The following is a 19790-nucleotide window of genomic DNA, read 5'->3' on the forward strand; positions in this document are numbered from 1 at the left end:
TCCAGTCCCTCTGCTGACCCTGTCAGCTGGCCAGAGGGCGCCAGAACAAGGCAGTCCAGGTTCCGGCCGTCCACGTGGGTGCAGGTGGGCGGCTGGGCACACACCCCCGTGGAAAGGTGTGGAGCCTGCCCTGAGTGTCCGGGGAAGCTGGGTCTGGAAGCACCATCATGCCCATTTTGACTTCCTCCTTTCATGCAGTTCCAATGTCGCACAGGCGAGCACACAGGAAGAGACCGCTCCTTCGGAGGCCCAAAAACCCACTGTGCTGGGCCCAGTATTTTTAAGACGAGACCACTGGGGGATTCTAAACAGAGGCGCTTGCATTTTACTTTCTAAAGAATTTAAAAGTCACAGAGATGGCTCATTGCTGTCACTGTCACTGTCCTCCCATTGTTCATCGATTTGCTCAAGCGGGCCCAGTAACGTCTCCATTGTGAGACTTATTACTGTGTTTGGCATATCGAATACGTCATGGGTAGCTTGCCAGGCTTTGCCGTGTGGGCGAGATACTCTCGGCAGCTTGCTGGTCTCTCCGAGAGGGGTGGAGGAATCGAACTCGGGTCAGACATGTTGGCCGCTTGCAAGGCAAACGCCCTACCTGCTGTGCTATAGCTCCAGCCCGGCTCATTGCAGAAGCTTCAAATGTATACCTTGGCACAGTATTGCCCCTGCAAAATCCCCGGGTGAAATGGGGCTGGGGTCCCTGAGCGCCATCGGGCTGGACAAGGCCAGCAATGAGGGCAATCTCCATAGCCCTTCGGTGAGCCAGGATTCCGTTGGGGAGGTCTAAGGAAACAAAGACCATTGAGGCTCGGCGTGCAGCGAGGGCACAGGATGGTGTCCATCCCATGCTAAGTCCAAACTCCTTCTCCTCGAGGATGGGAGGCTATGTCTCTTCATGCAAACCCAACTGCAAGGGGGCAGGGTCTGGAGCACAGGGTGAGGCTGGTCCCTGGCAGGCCCTCACCCCACCCCCACCCCAGGAAGCACTTCTGCTCAGAGCGACACCCCAGCCTGGGAGGGGTGCCCGGATAGCCAGGCGGCAGCAACTCCTGGGCTGGTGTGACCGTGGCCGAGCCCCTGACCATGGAAGAATGGGTTCTTTGAGAGGGAGAACAAGCCTCGATTTATCCTGCATCTGCCCTTTGAACTCGAACTCCAAACAAGCTCTAATATAGACTTCTCCCCAAAATAGAATCTTTTATGAGGGTGTCAGGGCAAGACAGTGGGGGTATTCATTACAGAGGGCGAAAGCTTATAAACTTCATTCCTGCCTGGTCTTGCGGCTTGCATCCGGGTGGGGGCCTTGGGGGTGCCCCAGGAAGGGGATAACGGACCCTCCCGGCCCTTGACTGCCAAGGGTTCTCTCCCACAGCCCCTCATGTGCCCAGGAGGGCGGGTGGGCAACACAGACTTCACAGCGGCTCTCTCCAGAATCCATAACTGGGGGATGCTCTAACGCAGAGGAGATCTCCAATGGAGGACAAGAAACCACCCGCTGGGCACGGAAGCACTGTCCATCCAACTGGACACGCAGGTCAGCCCAAACCACTTTCATGGGGAAAAGGACCAGAACAGAGATTAAGGAAAAGTCAATGAAATGTGCGCGATGGCGAGGCTGGTACCAGAATGCCAGTAAAGCAGACTCTGAGGTCAAGTCCGAATGGAAAGCTCATCCTGGGGAGCTTAGGAAGGGGAGAGTTCTCTCTCTGTCTCTGTCTCTCTGTCTCCCTCTGTCTCTCTGTCTCTGTCTCTCTCTCTGTTTCTGTCTGTCTCTCTCTGTCTGTCTCTCTCTGTCTCTCTCTGTCTCTGTCTCTCTCTGTCTCTGTCTCTCTCTGTCTCTGTCTCTCTCTGTCTGTCTCTGTGTGTGTGTGTGTCTCTCTCTCTCACACCTCTAGCTCTCTCTCCTTACTGCTGACCTTCTCCACAGCCATCCCACTTATTCCTTAGGTGGCAATTCATTTGTTCCTCACAGCATTCCCAGGTGGCAACCACTCATCTGTTTTTTTCTTCTCCCAGGATTCTGGTGCTGCCGGTGAAACTGCACAATTTTCACTTAGAAACAAAGACCACTGAATGAACACCATGGCCCTTTACTGGAAAAAGTGCTTAGTGGATCCCTGACCTGGGGCGGCTCAGAGCCCCGAGTCCATTGGTTCCAGCTAGGCAGCACTGAGGATCGGGACGAGCTGGGTAGAGAGGGCAGCCCAGTGCTCCCCACACAGGGAAGAGCACTGAGACGACAGTCCTGCACACTTTTCGCTCAGCACCTGGGCGCTGAGGCTGGGCTTATGGTGCATTACTGTACCAGCTCCACCCCTCCACCCCCCACCCACACAGCATCCTCGGCAATAACGTACTTCAGACCCGAAAATTACCCAGAAAGGCTGCACTGGACCAAAAGGAGCCAGCACTTAGATATGATGAGCGAGGGATGGGCATCCCCGTTCCTTCCCGTAAGGGATTTACAGCAGATCATGTTTCCATCCTTTTCTACAGCCTGAATCAGGCGACATTTTATTTTACTATGAAGGAAAGAAAATTTGTGATTGAAATATTCTGATGTAACAAATCAGAGGCCACCTAATAAGTGCAGCTATTCCATGTCCATGAATAGTCAGACTCAGACCATCCCTTCTTTCCCAATTAATCAAAAATTTCATGCTCGTCTAATCAAAAGCCTGCTGAGTTATTCCGTATAGCTACTGGCAAATGGATCGACTTTAAATTTCACATGGGCTCTCGGGAAGAATGTAAATTGATTCTGCTGTTATGGGAAATGATGGAGAGAACTCCTTTAAAACATAAAAATGGAAATAACATACGATCCAGCAATTCGATCCCTTTGTAGCTATCCAAAGAATATTAAAAACACTAATTCAGAGTCAGAAAGTTAAAGACACATGCCAGCTCATCTCGCTGATGGGCAGAATAAGGAGCGGACGGGTCCGGGCAGTTTCCAGGGGAAGCAGGTTCTGAGACGTGACCCAGAGAACTGACACTGCAGGGGCTGAGGGGAGGGGACGGACCTTGGACAGTGGCGGGTCCGGTGAGAAACAACGGCAGGATGGGACAGAGGGAGCAGAGGGGCACAGGCACCGCGTGGGGCTAATCCCAGTTTAATCCCCAGTTCTCCTTATGGTCCCTAAACCCTGCGGGGAGAGTTCCCTGAGCACAGAGCTAGGAGTCAGGCTCTAAGGAGAGCCGTGTGTGGCCCTCCAAAAATCAGAGCAAACAAGGAATCCTAATATTCATTGTTTCAGAGAATGACAGCAGTGCATTGTGTAGTGTCATTAAATGGATCTCAGAGGGCAAGTGTCTATTTTTTTTTGTTTAGTTTTTTAAAGGGGGATGTAAGGAGGGGGGGCCTACACCCAGCAGTGCTCAAGGCTTTCTCCTGGCCATGTGTGCAGGGATCACTCTTGATGCATTCAAGGGGCCACATGAGATGCCAGGAATTGATCTGGCTCTGCCGCGTGCAAGCGCTCCGCCTGCCCTATCATCTCCCTGGTCCCCAAGCGGCTATTTTAAAGGAGAAATTGGGCGGTCATATCGTCAGCATGGCCCGGAGTAAGAGTCCAGAAGCCACTCACGGGGCTCCCATCAGAGCTCGCAGAGGACTTCCTGTGGGTCTGGGAGGAGAAGGGAAAGTTGGTCTCCCCAGTCCACTGGGCCAGGCTGCCTTCAGCTCATCCTCACTCTCCCCACCTCACTTCTCAAGTGTCTGACCAACTTCTGGGCACGGGCAAAGCCAGGAGACACTCCACGGCAGAAGGAAAAGGTTCCCAGGACCTTCCCACTGAGCATCTCTGTCTGACTCACCATGGGTAACTGGCTGTTTCACAGAAACTCTCAGACCCAACCAGAGATTTGGGGGAGAGGGTTTCATGACTCTGCACCTCACTGTTCTTCTCAAAGAGCCTGTTTGGTACTGGAATCTACATGGTACTGAATACTGACCAGGAACCACCAAGACCCCCTGCCACATGTGTGGGGGAGGAGAAGACCCCCTCCAGTCCTCTTTCCAGCTAACTGGGATGCACAGGGTGGTGCCTCTGGCCCACCCACGCCAGAATGTCTGCACAAGAAATAAAATTTGGGCGCGTTGCAGCCAAATCTGAGGTTCCCCTCACAAGCGGAGCATCCTACGACCCAAGGCTGGTTCATGACCTTGGGAGTGGTCCTATGAACGCTCAAAACGCTCAGCTGCCGGGTCCAAGAACACGGCAAGTCCAGGCAAGTGCTGGCCCGACACTGCCCCACTCCCCACAGAAAGACCACAGAGACCTGGTCCGTCAGGAGCCAGGCCCAGTGGACTGGGGGTCAAGAGTCAGGTGATGAATGTGAGTCTGCACTGGCCACGAGGTACCAGTCACACCCATTAGCCCTGCCAGTCCTTCATGTGTGCTCTAGAGCCATGGAAAGGCTCTAACTGCTCTCTACCTTTCTCAGCTGGGAGACGGGCAGTGGGTCAGATTTGGTCCCAGGCCAGAGTTTCTTGGCTCTGATTCTCCTGGAGGTCACAGAACACACCTTTCCAAGCATGGGGTTGGGGCGGTTGGCCACGTTTACTGAACCGCTACAAGACAGGTGTGAGGTTAGACATGACGGATGGGTCAGGAGGAAGAGAATACACAGAACTTCCAGGGTTTGTCAGGCCAGAGGCAGAAACGCTTCCTGATCCCAGTGGGTAAAAGATAAGTGTAGGTGTTAGGATAAGAAATGGTGGAGGGGGCTGGAGCAATAGCACAGCGAGGAGGGCATTTGCCTTGCATGCAGCTGACTTGGGTTCGATTCCCAGCATCCTATATGGTCCCCTGAGCACCACCAGAAGTAATTCCTGAGTGCAGAGCCAGGAGTACCCCTGAGCATCGCTGGGTGTGACCAAAACATCTGTTTGCTGTCCACTGTCCTCCCATTGTTCATTGATTTTTTTCAAGCGGGCACTAGTAACTGTTTTTGGCATACTGAATACATCAGGGGGAGCTTGCCAGGCTTTGCCGTGAGGGCGAGATACCCTTGGTAGATTGCCAGGCTCTCCGAGAGGGGTGGAGGAATTGAACCTGGATGAGCCATGTTGGCCGCGTGCAAGGCAAACTCCTTACCCACTGTGCTATCGCTCAAGCCCGGAAAGAAAGGGAAAAAAAGGAAAGAAAGAAAGAGAAAGAAAAAGGAAGGAAGGAAGGAAGGAAAGAAAGAAAGAAAGAAAGAAAGAAAGAAAGAAAGAAAGAAAGAAAGAGAAGGAAATGGTGGGGATATAGCCAAGGGACTCAGGAGTCTCACAGAATGCCCAGGCGAGGGCACGGTGCCAGCCAATCCTTTTCAGCCGAGTGAAGGGGATGAGAGGCCCAGAGAGTAGATTTCTCAAAAAGATGCCAAGTCTAGGAGAAAAAAGACAGCGAGGGGAGAACTTCAGAATGGGGTGGAGGAAAAGAAGAGAGAAAATGTAAAGCGATAAACCAAACCAGAGAAATAGGCCTTGCGAGTACTGGCAGCTGGAAATACAGGTCCCGGGGTGCCTGAGAGAAGGGAGGAAAGGATTCGAGGACCTTCCGAGAGAGGTGGATTTCCCGCAAAGCAGTCACCTCCACTATGGCTTTGAGTGAGTCTAGGGTTCCTGAACTGCTTCGCCCCCAAGTCAGGACTCCTGCCCCACTCAACCGAGTGTAGACAGGAAGGCAGCTTCCCCAGGGCAGGGCTCAGAGGTGACACAAAGGAACAGGACCTGCGGGCAGGAGGCGTGCCCTCCAGGATAAGTCTCGGTCTCGGAACCCAGCACACCCAGCACTGCGCTGCTGCTGCTGCTGCTGCTGCTGCTGTCACCTTGGAGAACAAGAACCAAGTGCGGGTGTCCTTGGTCGCTGGGGTAATGAAGGGTGACACTGGTCCTGCAGTCTGCCCATAATCTACTCCATGGTGAGCAGAAGCCACGGGCCGACTTATGCTCAGTTCTTGCCTCTGAACAAACTCAGGCCCCACATCCAAAGACGTGACACTCAGCTTCCTGCCACAAGCGGACGGTGCTCTGGGGTCAGAGATCGCAGGAAGTGATGTGTACGGAGGAGAGAGTAAACCGTTATCTGTTAACCATGGAGGGGGATCATGCGTGCCTCACATGGGCAGTGCTCCAGGGCATCTCTCTGACGTGGTTCTGCTGGAAAAACTGGCAGCAGGGCACCAACCCTGAGCTCACACCCTACGTCACCTTCTCACTCAGGGGTGCTGGCCGCAGCCCTAAGACTCCCCAGCATAGTGCGGTAGATCTGGGGGACACACAGAAAGTGCTTGGTCTGAGGCTCGCTCTGCCTCATCTGCCCTAGAACCCTGTGAACTGGACGCCAAGAAGCCCAGGCCAGACTGTTCACCCGGGGAACACGCATCCACATCCAATGCACAGCTGGAAATCTGCCACTGACCATACATGTGGAAATTAGGCCATACTAGACGATCGCATACCCGGTGACCTGTCAGCAGAGAGCAAAAAGCAACAAGGCAGGCAAATACGAGAAGCAGCAGCTGGTCCACCAACCTGCGGGCTGAGCAGAGGAGCCAGCCCTCTGGTTTGGGAGGTGGCTTGTTACTGCACACGCTGATGGATGCCTGCTCCTTCCTGGCCCTTGGGTACTCTGCATGCCCCCACCCAGGGACTGCCGCCGGCTCTATTCCACATGGAACCCCCCTGCTTTCCTCTTCATAAGTGAGGCTCTTCGTCCCCTGTGGTGGAATCTGGCCACGTCTTGGTGACATCACCTACAGTGGTGCTGGCATTAATTCACATCTGACACAGGAAGAGGACACTGCAGGAATCCCCTATACCCATGTTCTCCACTAAGGATGATTGTGGGAGCCAGTAACCATCCCATGAAGAAGCCAAGAGCTCGTGTGGAGACCCCGTGAGAGGTGCCAGGGAACAAGAATGACTGAGCTCAGTGGCTGCTGGTGAGATACGCAGGGAAGTGAGGCCGTCAGGGATTCAGCACTGCTGACGGGCAAGCTAGGATCAGCCAGGATCGCTGAGGAGCTGGCCTCCTGGTCCCAGCCAAATCCCTGATCCTAGAGTAAAAGTGGAGGCGGTTTCTAATCACTGGGCATCGGGTTTTTTTTTTTTCTTGTTTCAACTGTTACTTTATTCCAAGATGACAGAATTAATTAAAAGTATAATTGGGCAACCTTTAGTCAGACACCAAATTTTACTAAAGGCAAACTATTTAAAGGTGATCATGGAACAGTTCAAAATGCAGAGAAAGTAGGATGAGAAACATCTCACTGGCCAACAGATTGCAGATTCTTTCATTTTCTCACTAAAATTAAACTTTTTTAATGTAACAACAGAGGGCTAGAATACTTATTCCGGCCGATACAAAATAAATGGCAGGACTATGCTTCTCCCACAGGGAAGGGATTAGCTGTGAGGAGTAAGTAAAAGGGGCTAATACACCCCTTTCCTCTCTTCCTACAAGGGCGCACATTCTGGGACACGTCTTCTTCCTGCACTCCCAAGAGTCTTCCAGGAGCGAGTCCCTGTGGAAGTCATTTCATATGCATTTTCAGGGCTGGAGGGATGGTACAGCAAGGAGGGCCCTCACTGGGCACACAGCCGCCTCCGCTTCATCCCTGGCAGCGCGGATGGTCCCTGAGCACCGTTAGGAGTGATCCCTAAGCACAGAGCCAGGAGTAAGCTCTGAACCCAGCCAGGTGTAACCCCAAAACAAACAAGATGAGAGTTCAAAATATAAACCTTTCTTGGATGAAGATACCAAGATGTGGGGTTTTTTTCACAGCATCATCTAGTATGTTCTGAGACAAGAGATAATGAAGGATGAAAGTAAATGCAATAGGAAAAACATTAGAATCCAGAAAACCAATGGAAACCAAGGGTAGTTGCTGAAAACAAAAGAGAGGCAAATAGGATACTATGTCACAGGAGAAAACACATAATCAAAATGTAACTAATACAAAGCAGAGATACATTCATGCCAACTGTTAAAATAAAAACAGTAGTAGCAAATGAATGCCATTATATTTGAGAATCTGGATGAAATGAAAAATGTCCTTTAAAAAAGCTTATTGAAACTGACTCAAGAAATAAAATTAGAAATACTACATAATCCTATTACTATCAAAACTATTCATGAGGAAATTCCAAAATCTCCCTACAAAGACTAATAATAATAAACCCATGTAGTTTTCTAGGCAAATTCTTTTGACCTGTTTCCAACATAATAAAATTATTTTTATTAAACTGAAAGGCATACTCCCTGACTTTCTTCATAACACTAGCAAAACAATGGATTGATAAAAAGAATATTCTAAATTTATTTTACCAAATATTTTATTTGCAAACTACAAAAGTGTTAGCACATTGCATTATCTTTTATCTCTGTAAGAGATATCATGAAATCTGAATTTGTCTTTGGAATATAAAGATGATTTAATATCAGAAACCTGTAGTTATTATTCTTTACATTGATCTTAGAAAGCTTAGAAAAGAACTACAAAGCAGGTGATCACCTCAATTTTGTAAAAATTCAACACCCAGTTCCACTGACTTTCTTTTTATTGGTGGGGGTGTTTGGGGCTCTGCATATCCAGCTCTGCAGTCTGCTTGGGGTCACCTCCACCCCCCTCACCACACACACACACACACACACACACACACACACACACACACACACAGTAGTGCTCAGGAGACCAAGTGGCACCAAGGGCTGAAGCAGAGTCAGCTGCATGCAAGGCTGCCACACAGTGCCTTCACCCCTATTTTTTGGTAAATTGTTACAAAGAAGAATCTCAAAGCATATCAATAAGACCAATATTGTGTGTGTGTGTGTGTGTGTGTATGTGCAGAAAAATAGCTTTATTTAAAGAAATTCATTTAGAGAAACGTGAGGAGAAATCGAGCAAACTCTTCAAGAGAGCCCAGAGTGGAAAAAAACAACTGGATACACCATGAAGTAATTCTCTAAGAAATTGGGGAAAACGCAAGGCAAGAACAGTCCTAATCACCAGTTCCGTCATTGTCATATTAGAGTCCCTTGCCAGCACAATGATATAAGGGAGTAGCAAAGCAAGGCTTCACTTTGGAAACCAGGAAATAAAACATTCCTTACTAGCAGATGATGTGACTGCAGCAGCAGCAGCATTTCAGTCACTGGTAATAAAAATAAAGGGGTGGTGTAGCCCCACTGGAAAATCCTGGGTTTGATCTCTGGTCCTATCAGAATAAAAAAAAAAAAGTCAACGCCAGCAAGTTGACTGCATTAAAATCAGCATGAGGGGCTGGAGCAATAGCACGGCGGGTAGGGTGTTTTGCCTTGCACGCAGCCAACCCAGGTTCGATTCCCAGCATCCCATATGGTCCCCTGAGCACCACGAGGGGTAATTCCTGGGTGCAGAGCCAGGAGTAACCCCTGTGCTTCACCAGGTGTAACGCAAAAAAAAAAAATCAGCAGGAATATTCCATGGTGTTACTTTATTTATTTATTTATTTATTTTTGCTTTTTGGGTCACACCTGGCGATGCTCAGGGGTTACTCCTGGTTCTGCACTCAGGAGTTACTCCTGGCGGTGCTTGAGGGACCATATGGGATGCTGGGAATTGAAGCCGAGCAGGCCGCGTGCAAGGCAAACGCCCTACCCGCTGTGCTATTGCTCCAGCCCTGTTTTGTTTTGTTTTGTTTTGTTTTCATTTAAATTTTATTGAATCACCGTGAGATAGTTACAAGCTCTCATGTTTGGATTACAATCACACAATAATCAAACACCCATCCCTCCACCAGTTCACATTCCCCACCACCAATATCCCCAGTATACCCCCCCCCTTTCCCGCCCTCCCCCTGCCTCCATGGCAGACAATATTCCCCATATTCTCTCTCTATTTTGGGGCATTATGATTTGCAATAGCAACAAAATAAACAGAAATCGTATTTTAAAAGTCACCTATAGTAAGTGACCAATTAAAAAGTATCTTTTTGAGCACAGAGAAAGCTATAAAATGAGTGACACACAGATGAGGATCGCCCATGCTCATGCAAAGAACTTTCTATTATCATGAAGTGTCAACACCCACTAAGAGAGCCACAGGTTTGGTCCGACAGTGCAACACCCATCACAAAATACTTCTGTATTCTGATGTGATAAACGAGGGTGTAAGAATCACTAAAAGAGATTGATAAAGGGGCTGGAGAGATGCTACAGTGGATAGGCACTTATTTTGTATGTGCCTGACCTGCATCCAACCCTCAGCACCCCAGGTGGTCCCTGGAGCCCTCCAGGAGTGACCCCTGACAGGTGTAAGCCCTGAGCACTGTTGGGTGAGGCCCCAAAGCCAAGGAAAACAAAACAAAATGATCAGTAAAATCCAGTCCCTACAGATAGGGCTGGAGCGATAGCACAGAGGTAGGGCGTTTGCCTTGCACGCAGACAACATGGGCGACCCGAGTTCGATTCCTCCGCCCCTCTCGGAGGGCCCGGCAAGCTACCGAGAGTATCTCGCCCGCACGGCAGAGCCTGGCAAGCTCCCCGTGACGTATTCGATATGCCAGACACAGTAAGAACAAAGTCTCCAATGGAGACGTTACTGGGCCCGCTCGAGCAAATCGATGATCAACAGGAGGGCCTTTACCTTTACCTTTACAGGTGGGGAAAAACAGCTAGAATGCCTTGCTCACTGCCTCCCACCTAGTTATTACATGTTTAATATGTTCATGCATAGCATACATTTGCATATGGTAGGGAAATGAGACTGAATATGCATATAAAGTTGGCTTCTGAGGAGAGGAAGGAGACCAAAATATGCCAGCGGAGACAGTCTAGTTTGGACCTGGAGCAAGCACGGTGTTTATTTCAGTATCAATACAGAAGCAAACCAGATAGAGTTCAAAGAGGACTGCACTGGAAAATCAAATACTAATCAAATGAATCAAACAAGAAGCCTCATCCTGTGAAGTGGAAGTCCTCAGCCGAAGAACACGGCTCCGGATGTTTCACTGAACTGCAGGTAAATGCACAAGGTTATGTGTGCAGTTCTGTGTGTGTCTGAATGATCCTAACGTGCTCATAACCTCATTTCTCTTCACTGACCTCTTGATCCTCTGAATGTTTACACAAATAGCTTTTATCGGCTCTAGTGATAAGCTAGTCTAAAATTCTGTTTCCTTTACAAATTTTGTTTCTTTTACAGATCACTAAAAAAGTAAAGGCCCTCCCGTTGATCGTCGATTTGCTCGAGCGGGCCCAGTAACGTCTCCATTGGAGACTTTGTTGTTACTGTGTCTGGCATATCGAATACTCTCGGTAGCTTGCCGGGCTCTCCGAGAGGGGCGGAGGAATCGAACTCGGGTCGGCCATGTTGGCTGCGTGCAAGGCAAACGCCCTACCGCTGTGCTATCTCTCTAGCCCACAGATCACTAGTCTCTTGAAATTGTAATTATTTTGCCCTTTAGTTTTTATGTGGCTTTTTAAAATGGCCACAGGTCATTTAAAACATATACACCAGGGGCTGGAGCAATCGCACAGGGGGTAGGACGTTTGCCTTGCACGCAGCCAACCTGGGTTCGATTCCCTGCATCCCATATGGTCCCCTGAATACCGCCAGGAGTAATTCCTGAGTGCAGAGCCAGAAGTAACCCCTGTGTAATGCTGGATGTGACCCAAAAAACAAACAAAAATAATAATAATAACAAAATTAATTTTAATCATTTAGCTTTGGAGTTGAGCACACAGGAAGGCCGGCCAGTGCCTCTGAGCTCTAGTTCCTTACTGTAAGAACCCAAGTTGTTCTGTCTGCAGAATAACAGGCCTGGTCACCATGAGCAGATGGCCCGGTCTCAAGGGTTTCTGACAGTGCCATGGTCCCCCAGGAATCCCCAGCGGCCGTGACCCTAGAGACTTCATTTATTTATAGGTTCTTCTGAGACCGTCATAACCACCTTTCGAAACTGTCTCAGGAATTTTAATGTGCTTAAAAGCTACTCTGTTTCCAATGCAATCAATTATTCATCTGCTCTATTTCAATTGCACAAATAACTGAAAATTCTCATTTCCAGCACATTTTTTAAAGCTGGCCACCATCAGCCTTTTGCACCCCTATTAGCTACTGGGATCGTGGATCAGCTTCCCTGCTCAGCACGGTCCTTCTAGAACTCTGGGCAGCCTGAAAATGAACAAGGCTATGGAAAGGGCTTCACAGGAAGAGCTGGGGGCGCCAGCCCCCCTCTGTCTTGCTCAAGGCTGGCTCCTGACAGCCCCCGCAGAGAGAGGGAACCCAAAGGAACAACGGTTGTAACACCGCCAGCGGCAGCCACGCTCAGCTCTCCGCCCCCTTTCCCTCCCCATCACTTCCAACGTGCCCGCATGCAAGCAGGACAGCAAGGCCACCCTTCCCTGGGTCAGTCTAAGGGTGAGTGCTGCACATCCCAAGCACACTTGGGGCCACTGAACACAACTGCGAGCTGGGTGTCAAGTTCCGAGTCTGACACCAAGGAATCGCACGCTCAGTATCCGGCTATTATTACCGGGAATGGCATATACAAAGCTCACAACCTCGAAAACCTTGAAGATCAAAACAAGCATCAACGTGTCACAAACTCTAGTGCTGAAAAAGGAGAAGCACATTGAGATGTGATTTAATTAAACTCCTCAGGCTTCTCGTTTGTTTGTTTGTTTGTTTGTTTTAGGGGAGCCATGCCTGGCCTCGGGCAGGGCTTACTCCTGGCTCTGCACTCACGGATCATCCCTAGGAGGGCTAGGGGGGCCCTGTGGTGAAACCCCCATGGGCGTCTGCAAGGCAAACGCCTTATCCTCTGTGCTATCTCTCCAGATCACTCTCCCCTTATCATTGAAAATTTAACTCAACCTGTTACAGGTCCAGCATTTATTACCGAATAAATTCTTGTCTTATTCTTTCACACCAGACTTTAACATCGTGGTGCTGTTTTAGCATTTGCCTGAAATGCATTCACAGGAGCCCTCACTCAAGAGAGATGTCCCTGGCAACAGGGACCCATTAAGTCATTTGTTTGGGGCCTGGTAGTACCAGGTGACATGCTCCCATCACCCCATCCCCTTACTCAGTGGTGAGACACTGCGGAGACCCGGACCCCCAGCTATGCCACAGAGTTTGTAAGCTTAGCCTGGGGTCTGCAGGACCTCACAACAGTGGTGTGGAAATGCTTCAGTCCCCAGCACCCCATCTGGTCCCCTGAGCCCTGCCAGGAATGACCCCTTAGTACAGAACCAGGATAAGCTCTGAGCACCACATCCTCCCGCAAAAAAAAAAATCCTGAGCACAGAGCCAGAATAAACTCTGTACACCCCCCCCCCAAATCTTTATGTAGCAATCTCCTCCTGTTGTTCACTGATTTGTTTGAACGGGCACCAGTAACGTCTCTATTGTGAGACTTGTTACTGTTTTGGGCATATCGAATACACCACGGGGAGCTTGTCAGGCTCTGCCATGCGGGTGGGATACTCTCGGTAGCTTGCCGGGCTCTCCGAGAGGGACAGAGGAATCGAACCCAGGTAGGCTGCATGCAAGGCAAACGCCCTACCCGCTGTGCTATCATGTACTATTATTACAACTTTATTCAGTATTATTACTAGTTTACTAGATTCTTTCTGGGCCTAATTTAGAAATGTGACTTTACTACAGGGATGCACGTATGGAAGAGACTTCGTGTGCACAGGATTTGGTGTGGCCATGCTGTCAAGAGCCCACTTGGGACCTGGCTCAGAGGATATGGCAGCGGGGGGGGGGGGGGGGCTCTTATAGAGGGTCCACTTAAAGACATCAGTCAGGGGCCAGTGCAATAGTACAGTGCAGAGAAAACAACTAAGCAAGACCACGAAATTCCAATTTTTCCTGGATCATCAACGTACTCTGACATTAGTTTAACTTCAGGCAGATCAAGGACTTACCACAGAACTAAGTGAAATCAATTTGCAAACCAAGTAGTTAGTTTGGGAACTGGTGTGTCATGACAAAGCTCACATTTTGTCATAGTTCAAATCACTTCATACAAAGGCAATTACATGTAGCCCAATTAAAAAAAAAACAGCCTATCTGGGTACTTGGATTATTTTGTGACACGAATGTCCCAAGAGACTAGTGACCTGTTGGGGCTGGCGCAATCGTGCAGCAGGTGGGGTAGGGCATGTGCCTTCCCTGCGCTGACTCAGGTTCAATCCCCAGCATCCCATATGCCCCCACCCACCCAACAGGCATGACTGAGCCCTGAGCACAGAGCCAGAAGTAAGTCCTGAGCATGGCCAGCTGTGGCCCCCAAAGAAGCAAAGGCTATAGATGTGGATTATGAAAACCATCTACTCCAAGAGCTGGGGGTTCCAAAGAAATCCAAATCAGGCCCACTCGGGAGAGAGAAGGAATCAGTCCAAGGCTTCAGGCAACAAAATGAGATCTTCAAGCTTCACACCAAAGCTTTGCTATTCTAGAGAAGAGCCGGAAGGCAGGAACTGGGCCAGCCCCTAGTTACTCCATCTTCCCAGGGAGATCTTTCCAAAGCCAGCACCTCTGCTCATGGCAAGGGGCTACTTAAGGTTATTCCATTTTCCCGTGTGCCAACCACATCTTCGGCCATCTGGATGGAACACAATTTTTGGAAGACAGCAAGACTGCTGATGACACTTCACAGTACAACAATGCGCTGGGCTATCCTTGTCCTTCCACAGGAGACCCAACATCCCCACCTGTTACTCACCTCTGCAGCCCCAGACTCTACCTAAAGGTGGCGTTCCTGCAACCCTCCTGATTCTGGGACCTTTCTGCATTTCTGGGACATTCCATGGCAGATCACTACACAGCAACAGCCTAGAACAAGACCCCATGCCTTGCCTTGGGATCCCGCTGCCCAGCAAAAAATGGGACCAGGAAAAAAAAAATGTCTCCTTGCTGCTGTTAAGGAATTAATGAGTCTGGAAATGATAGCTTGGCCAGGAAAGAAGTAGAGACACTTTTATTGGAAGGCGACCCCTGCTGCATTTATTTGCACTCTGAGGGATGAACCTAAAGTTACCGCATAAAGAGATGGAGCATCCAAAGATCAGGGGTAATTCAGATACCACGGGCCAATCTCCAGCACTGCATACTGTCCCTACAGCACCCAGGGACAATCCCTGGGCATGGCTGGGTGTGTTCCTCCAGCCCAAAGTTAAGAAGCAAAGTGTGCACAACGGTCAGCGACAAGGCAGACATATCCTTTAACCTGGGCCCTTCGCTCCCCTGCCAGCACTCGGGCCCTTCTGAGTGGGTAGTGCCAAGGTGTAGAAGGATCCGGGTAGCAGGAGAGCGGGAGGCAGCACCTTCGCCCTGGGCTCTAAGTGTATTAATGGCACTATAAATAGCCCATCACCTGCTCCTCCTTTCCATTTAAGAGAGAGCGAGTCAGAACGGCTTGGATTACAGAATCCACAGAACTGCAGGCAGAAATGCCCTGGCAGAGAGACTCCAGCCACAAACAGACACGTTCTCTACCCCGCCAGTGGAAGAAGGAAAAGCTGATGGAGTTGGAGGAATGGAGTTGGAGGACCATTTGCAAATGGGTGGGCACCGAGTTCTCCCACCAAGAGCTCAGGGGTCGTCAGAGTGCTGACTCAAGGAGAGTGACCAGCCAGGGAGGCCAGAGTCCAAGATCCCTATTCAGGCAGGTGACCTGGAGACCTCCTCCCATCTCTTCCCTGCTCTTCCCCTCCTGGATTCCAGCCAAAGACAGCGTCTGTCTCTCGAGCAATGAGGATGAGGAGGGAAGGGCTTTATTATTTTTTTAAGAGCCCCAGAATAACAGGGTTCCCCATGCGCGGCATCAGAGCACCATCTGGCCCAGGGGATCAGACACCCGTTGCCAAATACCAAGGACAGCTATTTTGCACACTTGGTGAAATTAAACCCAGCACGCATGTATTGGCTGGTGAACACAAGTACCCGTGCCTATTTATATTCTAAGCTAAAAAAATATCGCTCGGTGGCGAGAGAGGCAGATGTACGCCCCGCTCCAGGCTGCCCGGGTCCGCCGACTGGTCCCTGCGGGCGCTCAGAGCGTTCAGACGGGTCAGAGACTGGCGCCCACTCCCCACCCGCCGCCGACACACGCAGAGCCACCGATCCCCGCAAGTTTGCCGCCTTTACCGATGTCCTCACCCTGCCCGGCCAGGCGAGCCCCGGGCGGCGAGCAAACATCACTCAGCAAATGGACATTAGGCGCTGACCGGCAGTCTGCGCCGCCGGGTGAACAGAGAAACCTCCGGGAACAATAAACCGCTAGGGTCGGCGCCTCGAGCCCCCTCTAGCTCGCTCGGGAAAGCGGGGAGCCGGGCAGGGCTGGGCTGGAGACGCTCCAGACTCCGGGTTCCCCAGGGCCGCCTGCGCTCAGCGCGCCCTGGGAAGCCACGACGCGCACCGGGCGGCTTCCCCCGCGGGCCACGCTGGCGGGCGCTTCACGGGGCAGGCTGCAGGGGTCGGCGCCCGGTGTGTGCGGGGGGGAGGGTGGGTCCCAGCCGCTCGCCGGCCCCGCGGGGTGGGTCGCGGCTGCGGGAAGCGCGCGAGGGGCCGGGTGCTGCAGCGCGGAGCGGGGAACCCCGGGGCCCGCGGCGCCCCCCGGGGCGAGCATCCCTGCAACTTTCTCGGGGGCTGCGTCTTCCCGGGAAACTTTTTGCAGCCCCCCTGACCCGAGGCTCCCGAGCCGGGCTGGGGGCGCTCGGGGGGCGCGGGGATGGGTGCGGGGCGCGCGCGGGGGTCGGTCCCGGGCGCGCGGGGGGCGCGGGGCGCAGGGCGTTCGGGGGACGGTCGGGGGGCGCGGGGCACTCACCAGGCGCAGGGCGAAGAAGACGGCGAGCAGGGCGAGGCAGGCGCCCATCACGATGAGCAGCAGGAAGACGATGAGCGGGTGCTGCTGGCTCATGCAGTAGTAGGACTCGTACAGCCAGTCCCGCGACGGCCGCGGCCCCTCTCCGCCACCCGCCGCCGCCGCCGCCGCCGCCTCGGCTCGGTCCCGCAGGTAGCGGCGCCGCCGCATCGCCTCCCGCCACATCGGGGCGGCCCGCGGGAGCCCGGGGGGCGTTCGAGCTGCGCGCCGGGGCCTGGGCGCGGGCTGCGCGCCGACCCGGCCGGGCAGCGGCCTCGGGGGCAGCTCCCAGCGTCGTGGCCGCGGCCGCCGGCGCGCGCGGGAGGGAGGGGCGGGGGCGGCGGGGCCCCTGGGCCCGCCTTCCCCCCCCCCCCCGGCCTCCGCCCACCGCCGCCCCCCGACGGCCCCGCCGCGCGCGCGCCCGCCGGGAGGTCCCTCCTCCTCCCGCCCGCCTCTCGGGGCGCGCAGCCCGGGGATCCCCGGCCGGCTGCTGCGCTCGGGCACCGGGTCTGGCCACAGGCGCCCCCGCGCTATCCGGAAAGGAGGGCACCCCTGTGCGTGGACGCCGCTAGTCAAAAGACTCGGGCACTGTCCTGGAAGAGCGCGAAGGGGCTCGCCGCGCCCCCCCCTCCCCAACTCGGTGCGGGGGTCCCCATCCTCCGTCGCTGCGCAGCGGGCGTGGGGACGCTCCGTCTCCTCCCCCCTGGTTTAGGGGGGCTGTGGAGACACCCTGATGGGAGAGCAGTCCCCCAGGAGCGAAAGCGGGGTACGGCGGGAGGGGGAGGGAACCCGCGCTGTGTGCTGGATCCCCACTTCGGAGGTGGCCACTGGGGACGCCGCGGACCCCGAGTGGCCGGACCCTGGCCCGCGGGTGGGGGGCACCCGGGCGCGTGGCCGGCGCACTCCGGACTTTGGCTCTCCCGGACCCATTTGGAGGGGACTGGGTGGGGCGCGGGGGTCGGCGTCTGGTCCCTCAAGGCCGGTAAATCACGCCCCGCTCGGAAGACGCGGGCACCCGGGCGCCGCCCGAGCCCAGCCTTCCCGGAGCACCCCGAGGCGGCCGGGCAGCACCTAATTTTAGCAGCAGCGGCTCAAGCCCGCGCCGCCCCTGGCAGGGACACGGCGCTGCTCCCGGCACCGAGAACGGGTGGGGAGGCTGGGCTCGGGGGGTGTCGGGGACCGCGGCTCCGCATCCCCCCACCCCGGCGCCCTGGGCTCTCCCTGCTGAGCGCCGGGAGGAGGAGGGGGAGGAAGAGGAGTAGCAGGAGGAGGCGGCAAGGAACGCCGGCGGCCACCCCAGCCCGCGTCTCCCGTGCGCCCCCCCTCCCCCACCCACTGCCTCCAGTCCTGCAGGAAAAAAGAAACTGCAGAGTGGGGGTCGCTCTCTGCCGCCCCCACCCCGGCCATGCTCGCGACCCGCTCTGCAATCTCAGCCTCCCCCGTGCACCCACTGGGTTTGGCTCTTTTTCCTTTTTTTCCCCCCCTTTGGGACCTGGGGTGGGATGGCTGTGCTTCTGGATTTTATGTTTGAGCCTTGTTGCCCAAGGTCAACGACAGCCCGAGTCCCGCGCTGGAGGGAAGAAGGCTCAGTGGCGGGCTGGGCCCTACTCTAGGGCTCACCTCTCGGGCAGCTTCTGCCCAGGGACTTTCCTGGCTGAGCCAGCAGCTCCCCCCGCCCCCCCCCAATTGATAAACCTCTGCTTTACCATTGTAGAAAAGATAATTATCTCAAATTTTGGTTTTAGAGGGAAAGTGCAGATGAACTTGTACCGAAGTAAAGACTTATTTCATTTCCCACTTTCCTCCAGTTGGGAAGTGGGATATTTTTAATAATCAGTATGTGTACCGTATATTATAGCCATCCTTTGGTGAAGGGACTTTTGTAAGACAGAAAGTTCGATTAACTGGCAAAGGATAATTTAAAAGGTTTTGTATGGAGAGCACCTTGCAATTGAGCCTTATAAGATTTTTAATCACTCACTCCTTCATTAATTCAATATTTTGTGCCTGTCTCGGGCCTTATCGAGAAGGGAAAAAAAGAAGGAAGGGGCCTGGAAACTACATTGAACTTTAATGTGCCTTGAAAAGTAGCCACAAAAAAGAAAAATAAAACAGAAAAGAAAAGAAAATGAGCAAAATCCACATTCACCCTTCCTCTCCAGTGAATGTACATTTTGTCATTAGAGATGTCTGCTGAGGTGACTAGAATTTCCCCTAAACCGGGGAGGGGTCTTAGGCACCAGGACAAGCTGGAGCTATGCTTGGGGGTGATTTCAGAGATTCTCTTCTAGGAACTTGAGCTTCCTTTATAAAGCATAAGGTAGGATAATCATCACAGTGATTCTAGCCTTAGTTTAAAATTCATACTGTGCCAGGGATGTCTTTTAGGTCATTCACAGCCAGTTCTGATTTTGAAAGGGGAAAAGATAACAACCCACAAGCAGCATGAAAATTGCCCCCTCACACTAAGTCAGTGGAATGAGCTAGACTTGAGCCACCTGAGCGGACCCATGCCGGGGTGAAAACCTCTGGTCACAGTCTTGATGGTCATAGTTGGCCCTGGGACCTGCAGGTCAGCGAAGGGCTGGTTTGCAGGTATGAAAAGGTTGAGGAAAGCTCTTGCAACTGACAGGCCCCCGGGAGATTTGTTCCTGCACCGTTGGGTAGCGTAAGATACGGACAGCAAAGGATCTGCCTGTAAAATTCTATCCATGCACTTTGACAGAATGCGCCTAGAAGCCCCTGTGCCCCTTGCAGGGGCCCTGTGGGAGGGAAAAGGGAGCTGGGAGAATTTCCCCCGGCAGCACTAGGGGGCAGCCTTTCCTCCTTTGCAGCCTGCAGCCAAGTGGTCCCAGCCCGACCTGGGCTGGCTCTGGGCGCCTGCCAGGCTTGCCTCCGCTGTCACCATCTTGACATTCTTAGAAATCTTTGAACA

The 19790-nt window shown here is 52.7% G+C and overlaps 1 protein-coding gene across 1 annotated transcript in view; it reads right to left on the reverse strand.

Moving 5' to 3' along the window:
• Positions 1 to 17086, reverse strand: part of ADCY2 (adenylate cyclase 2) — a 318432-nt gene extending 301346 nt beyond the window's left edge. The window contains exon 1 of the mRNA XM_056109037.1: positions 16820 to 17086. Within this exon, the coding sequence (XP_055965012.1) occupies positions 16820 to 17041 (222 nt within the window). The 5' untranslated portion in view covers positions 17042 to 17086. The remainder of the gene's footprint in view (positions 1 to 16819) is intronic.
• Positions 17087 to 19790: the final 2704 nt, after the last annotated feature.

The sequence above is a fragment of the Sorex fumeus genome, unplaced genomic scaffold (assembly GCF_029834395.1).
Source record: "Sorex fumeus unplaced genomic scaffold, SorFum_2.1 ptg000264l, whole genome shotgun sequence".
Taxonomy (NCBI): domain Eukaryota; kingdom Metazoa; phylum Chordata; class Mammalia; order Eulipotyphla; family Soricidae; genus Sorex; species Sorex fumeus.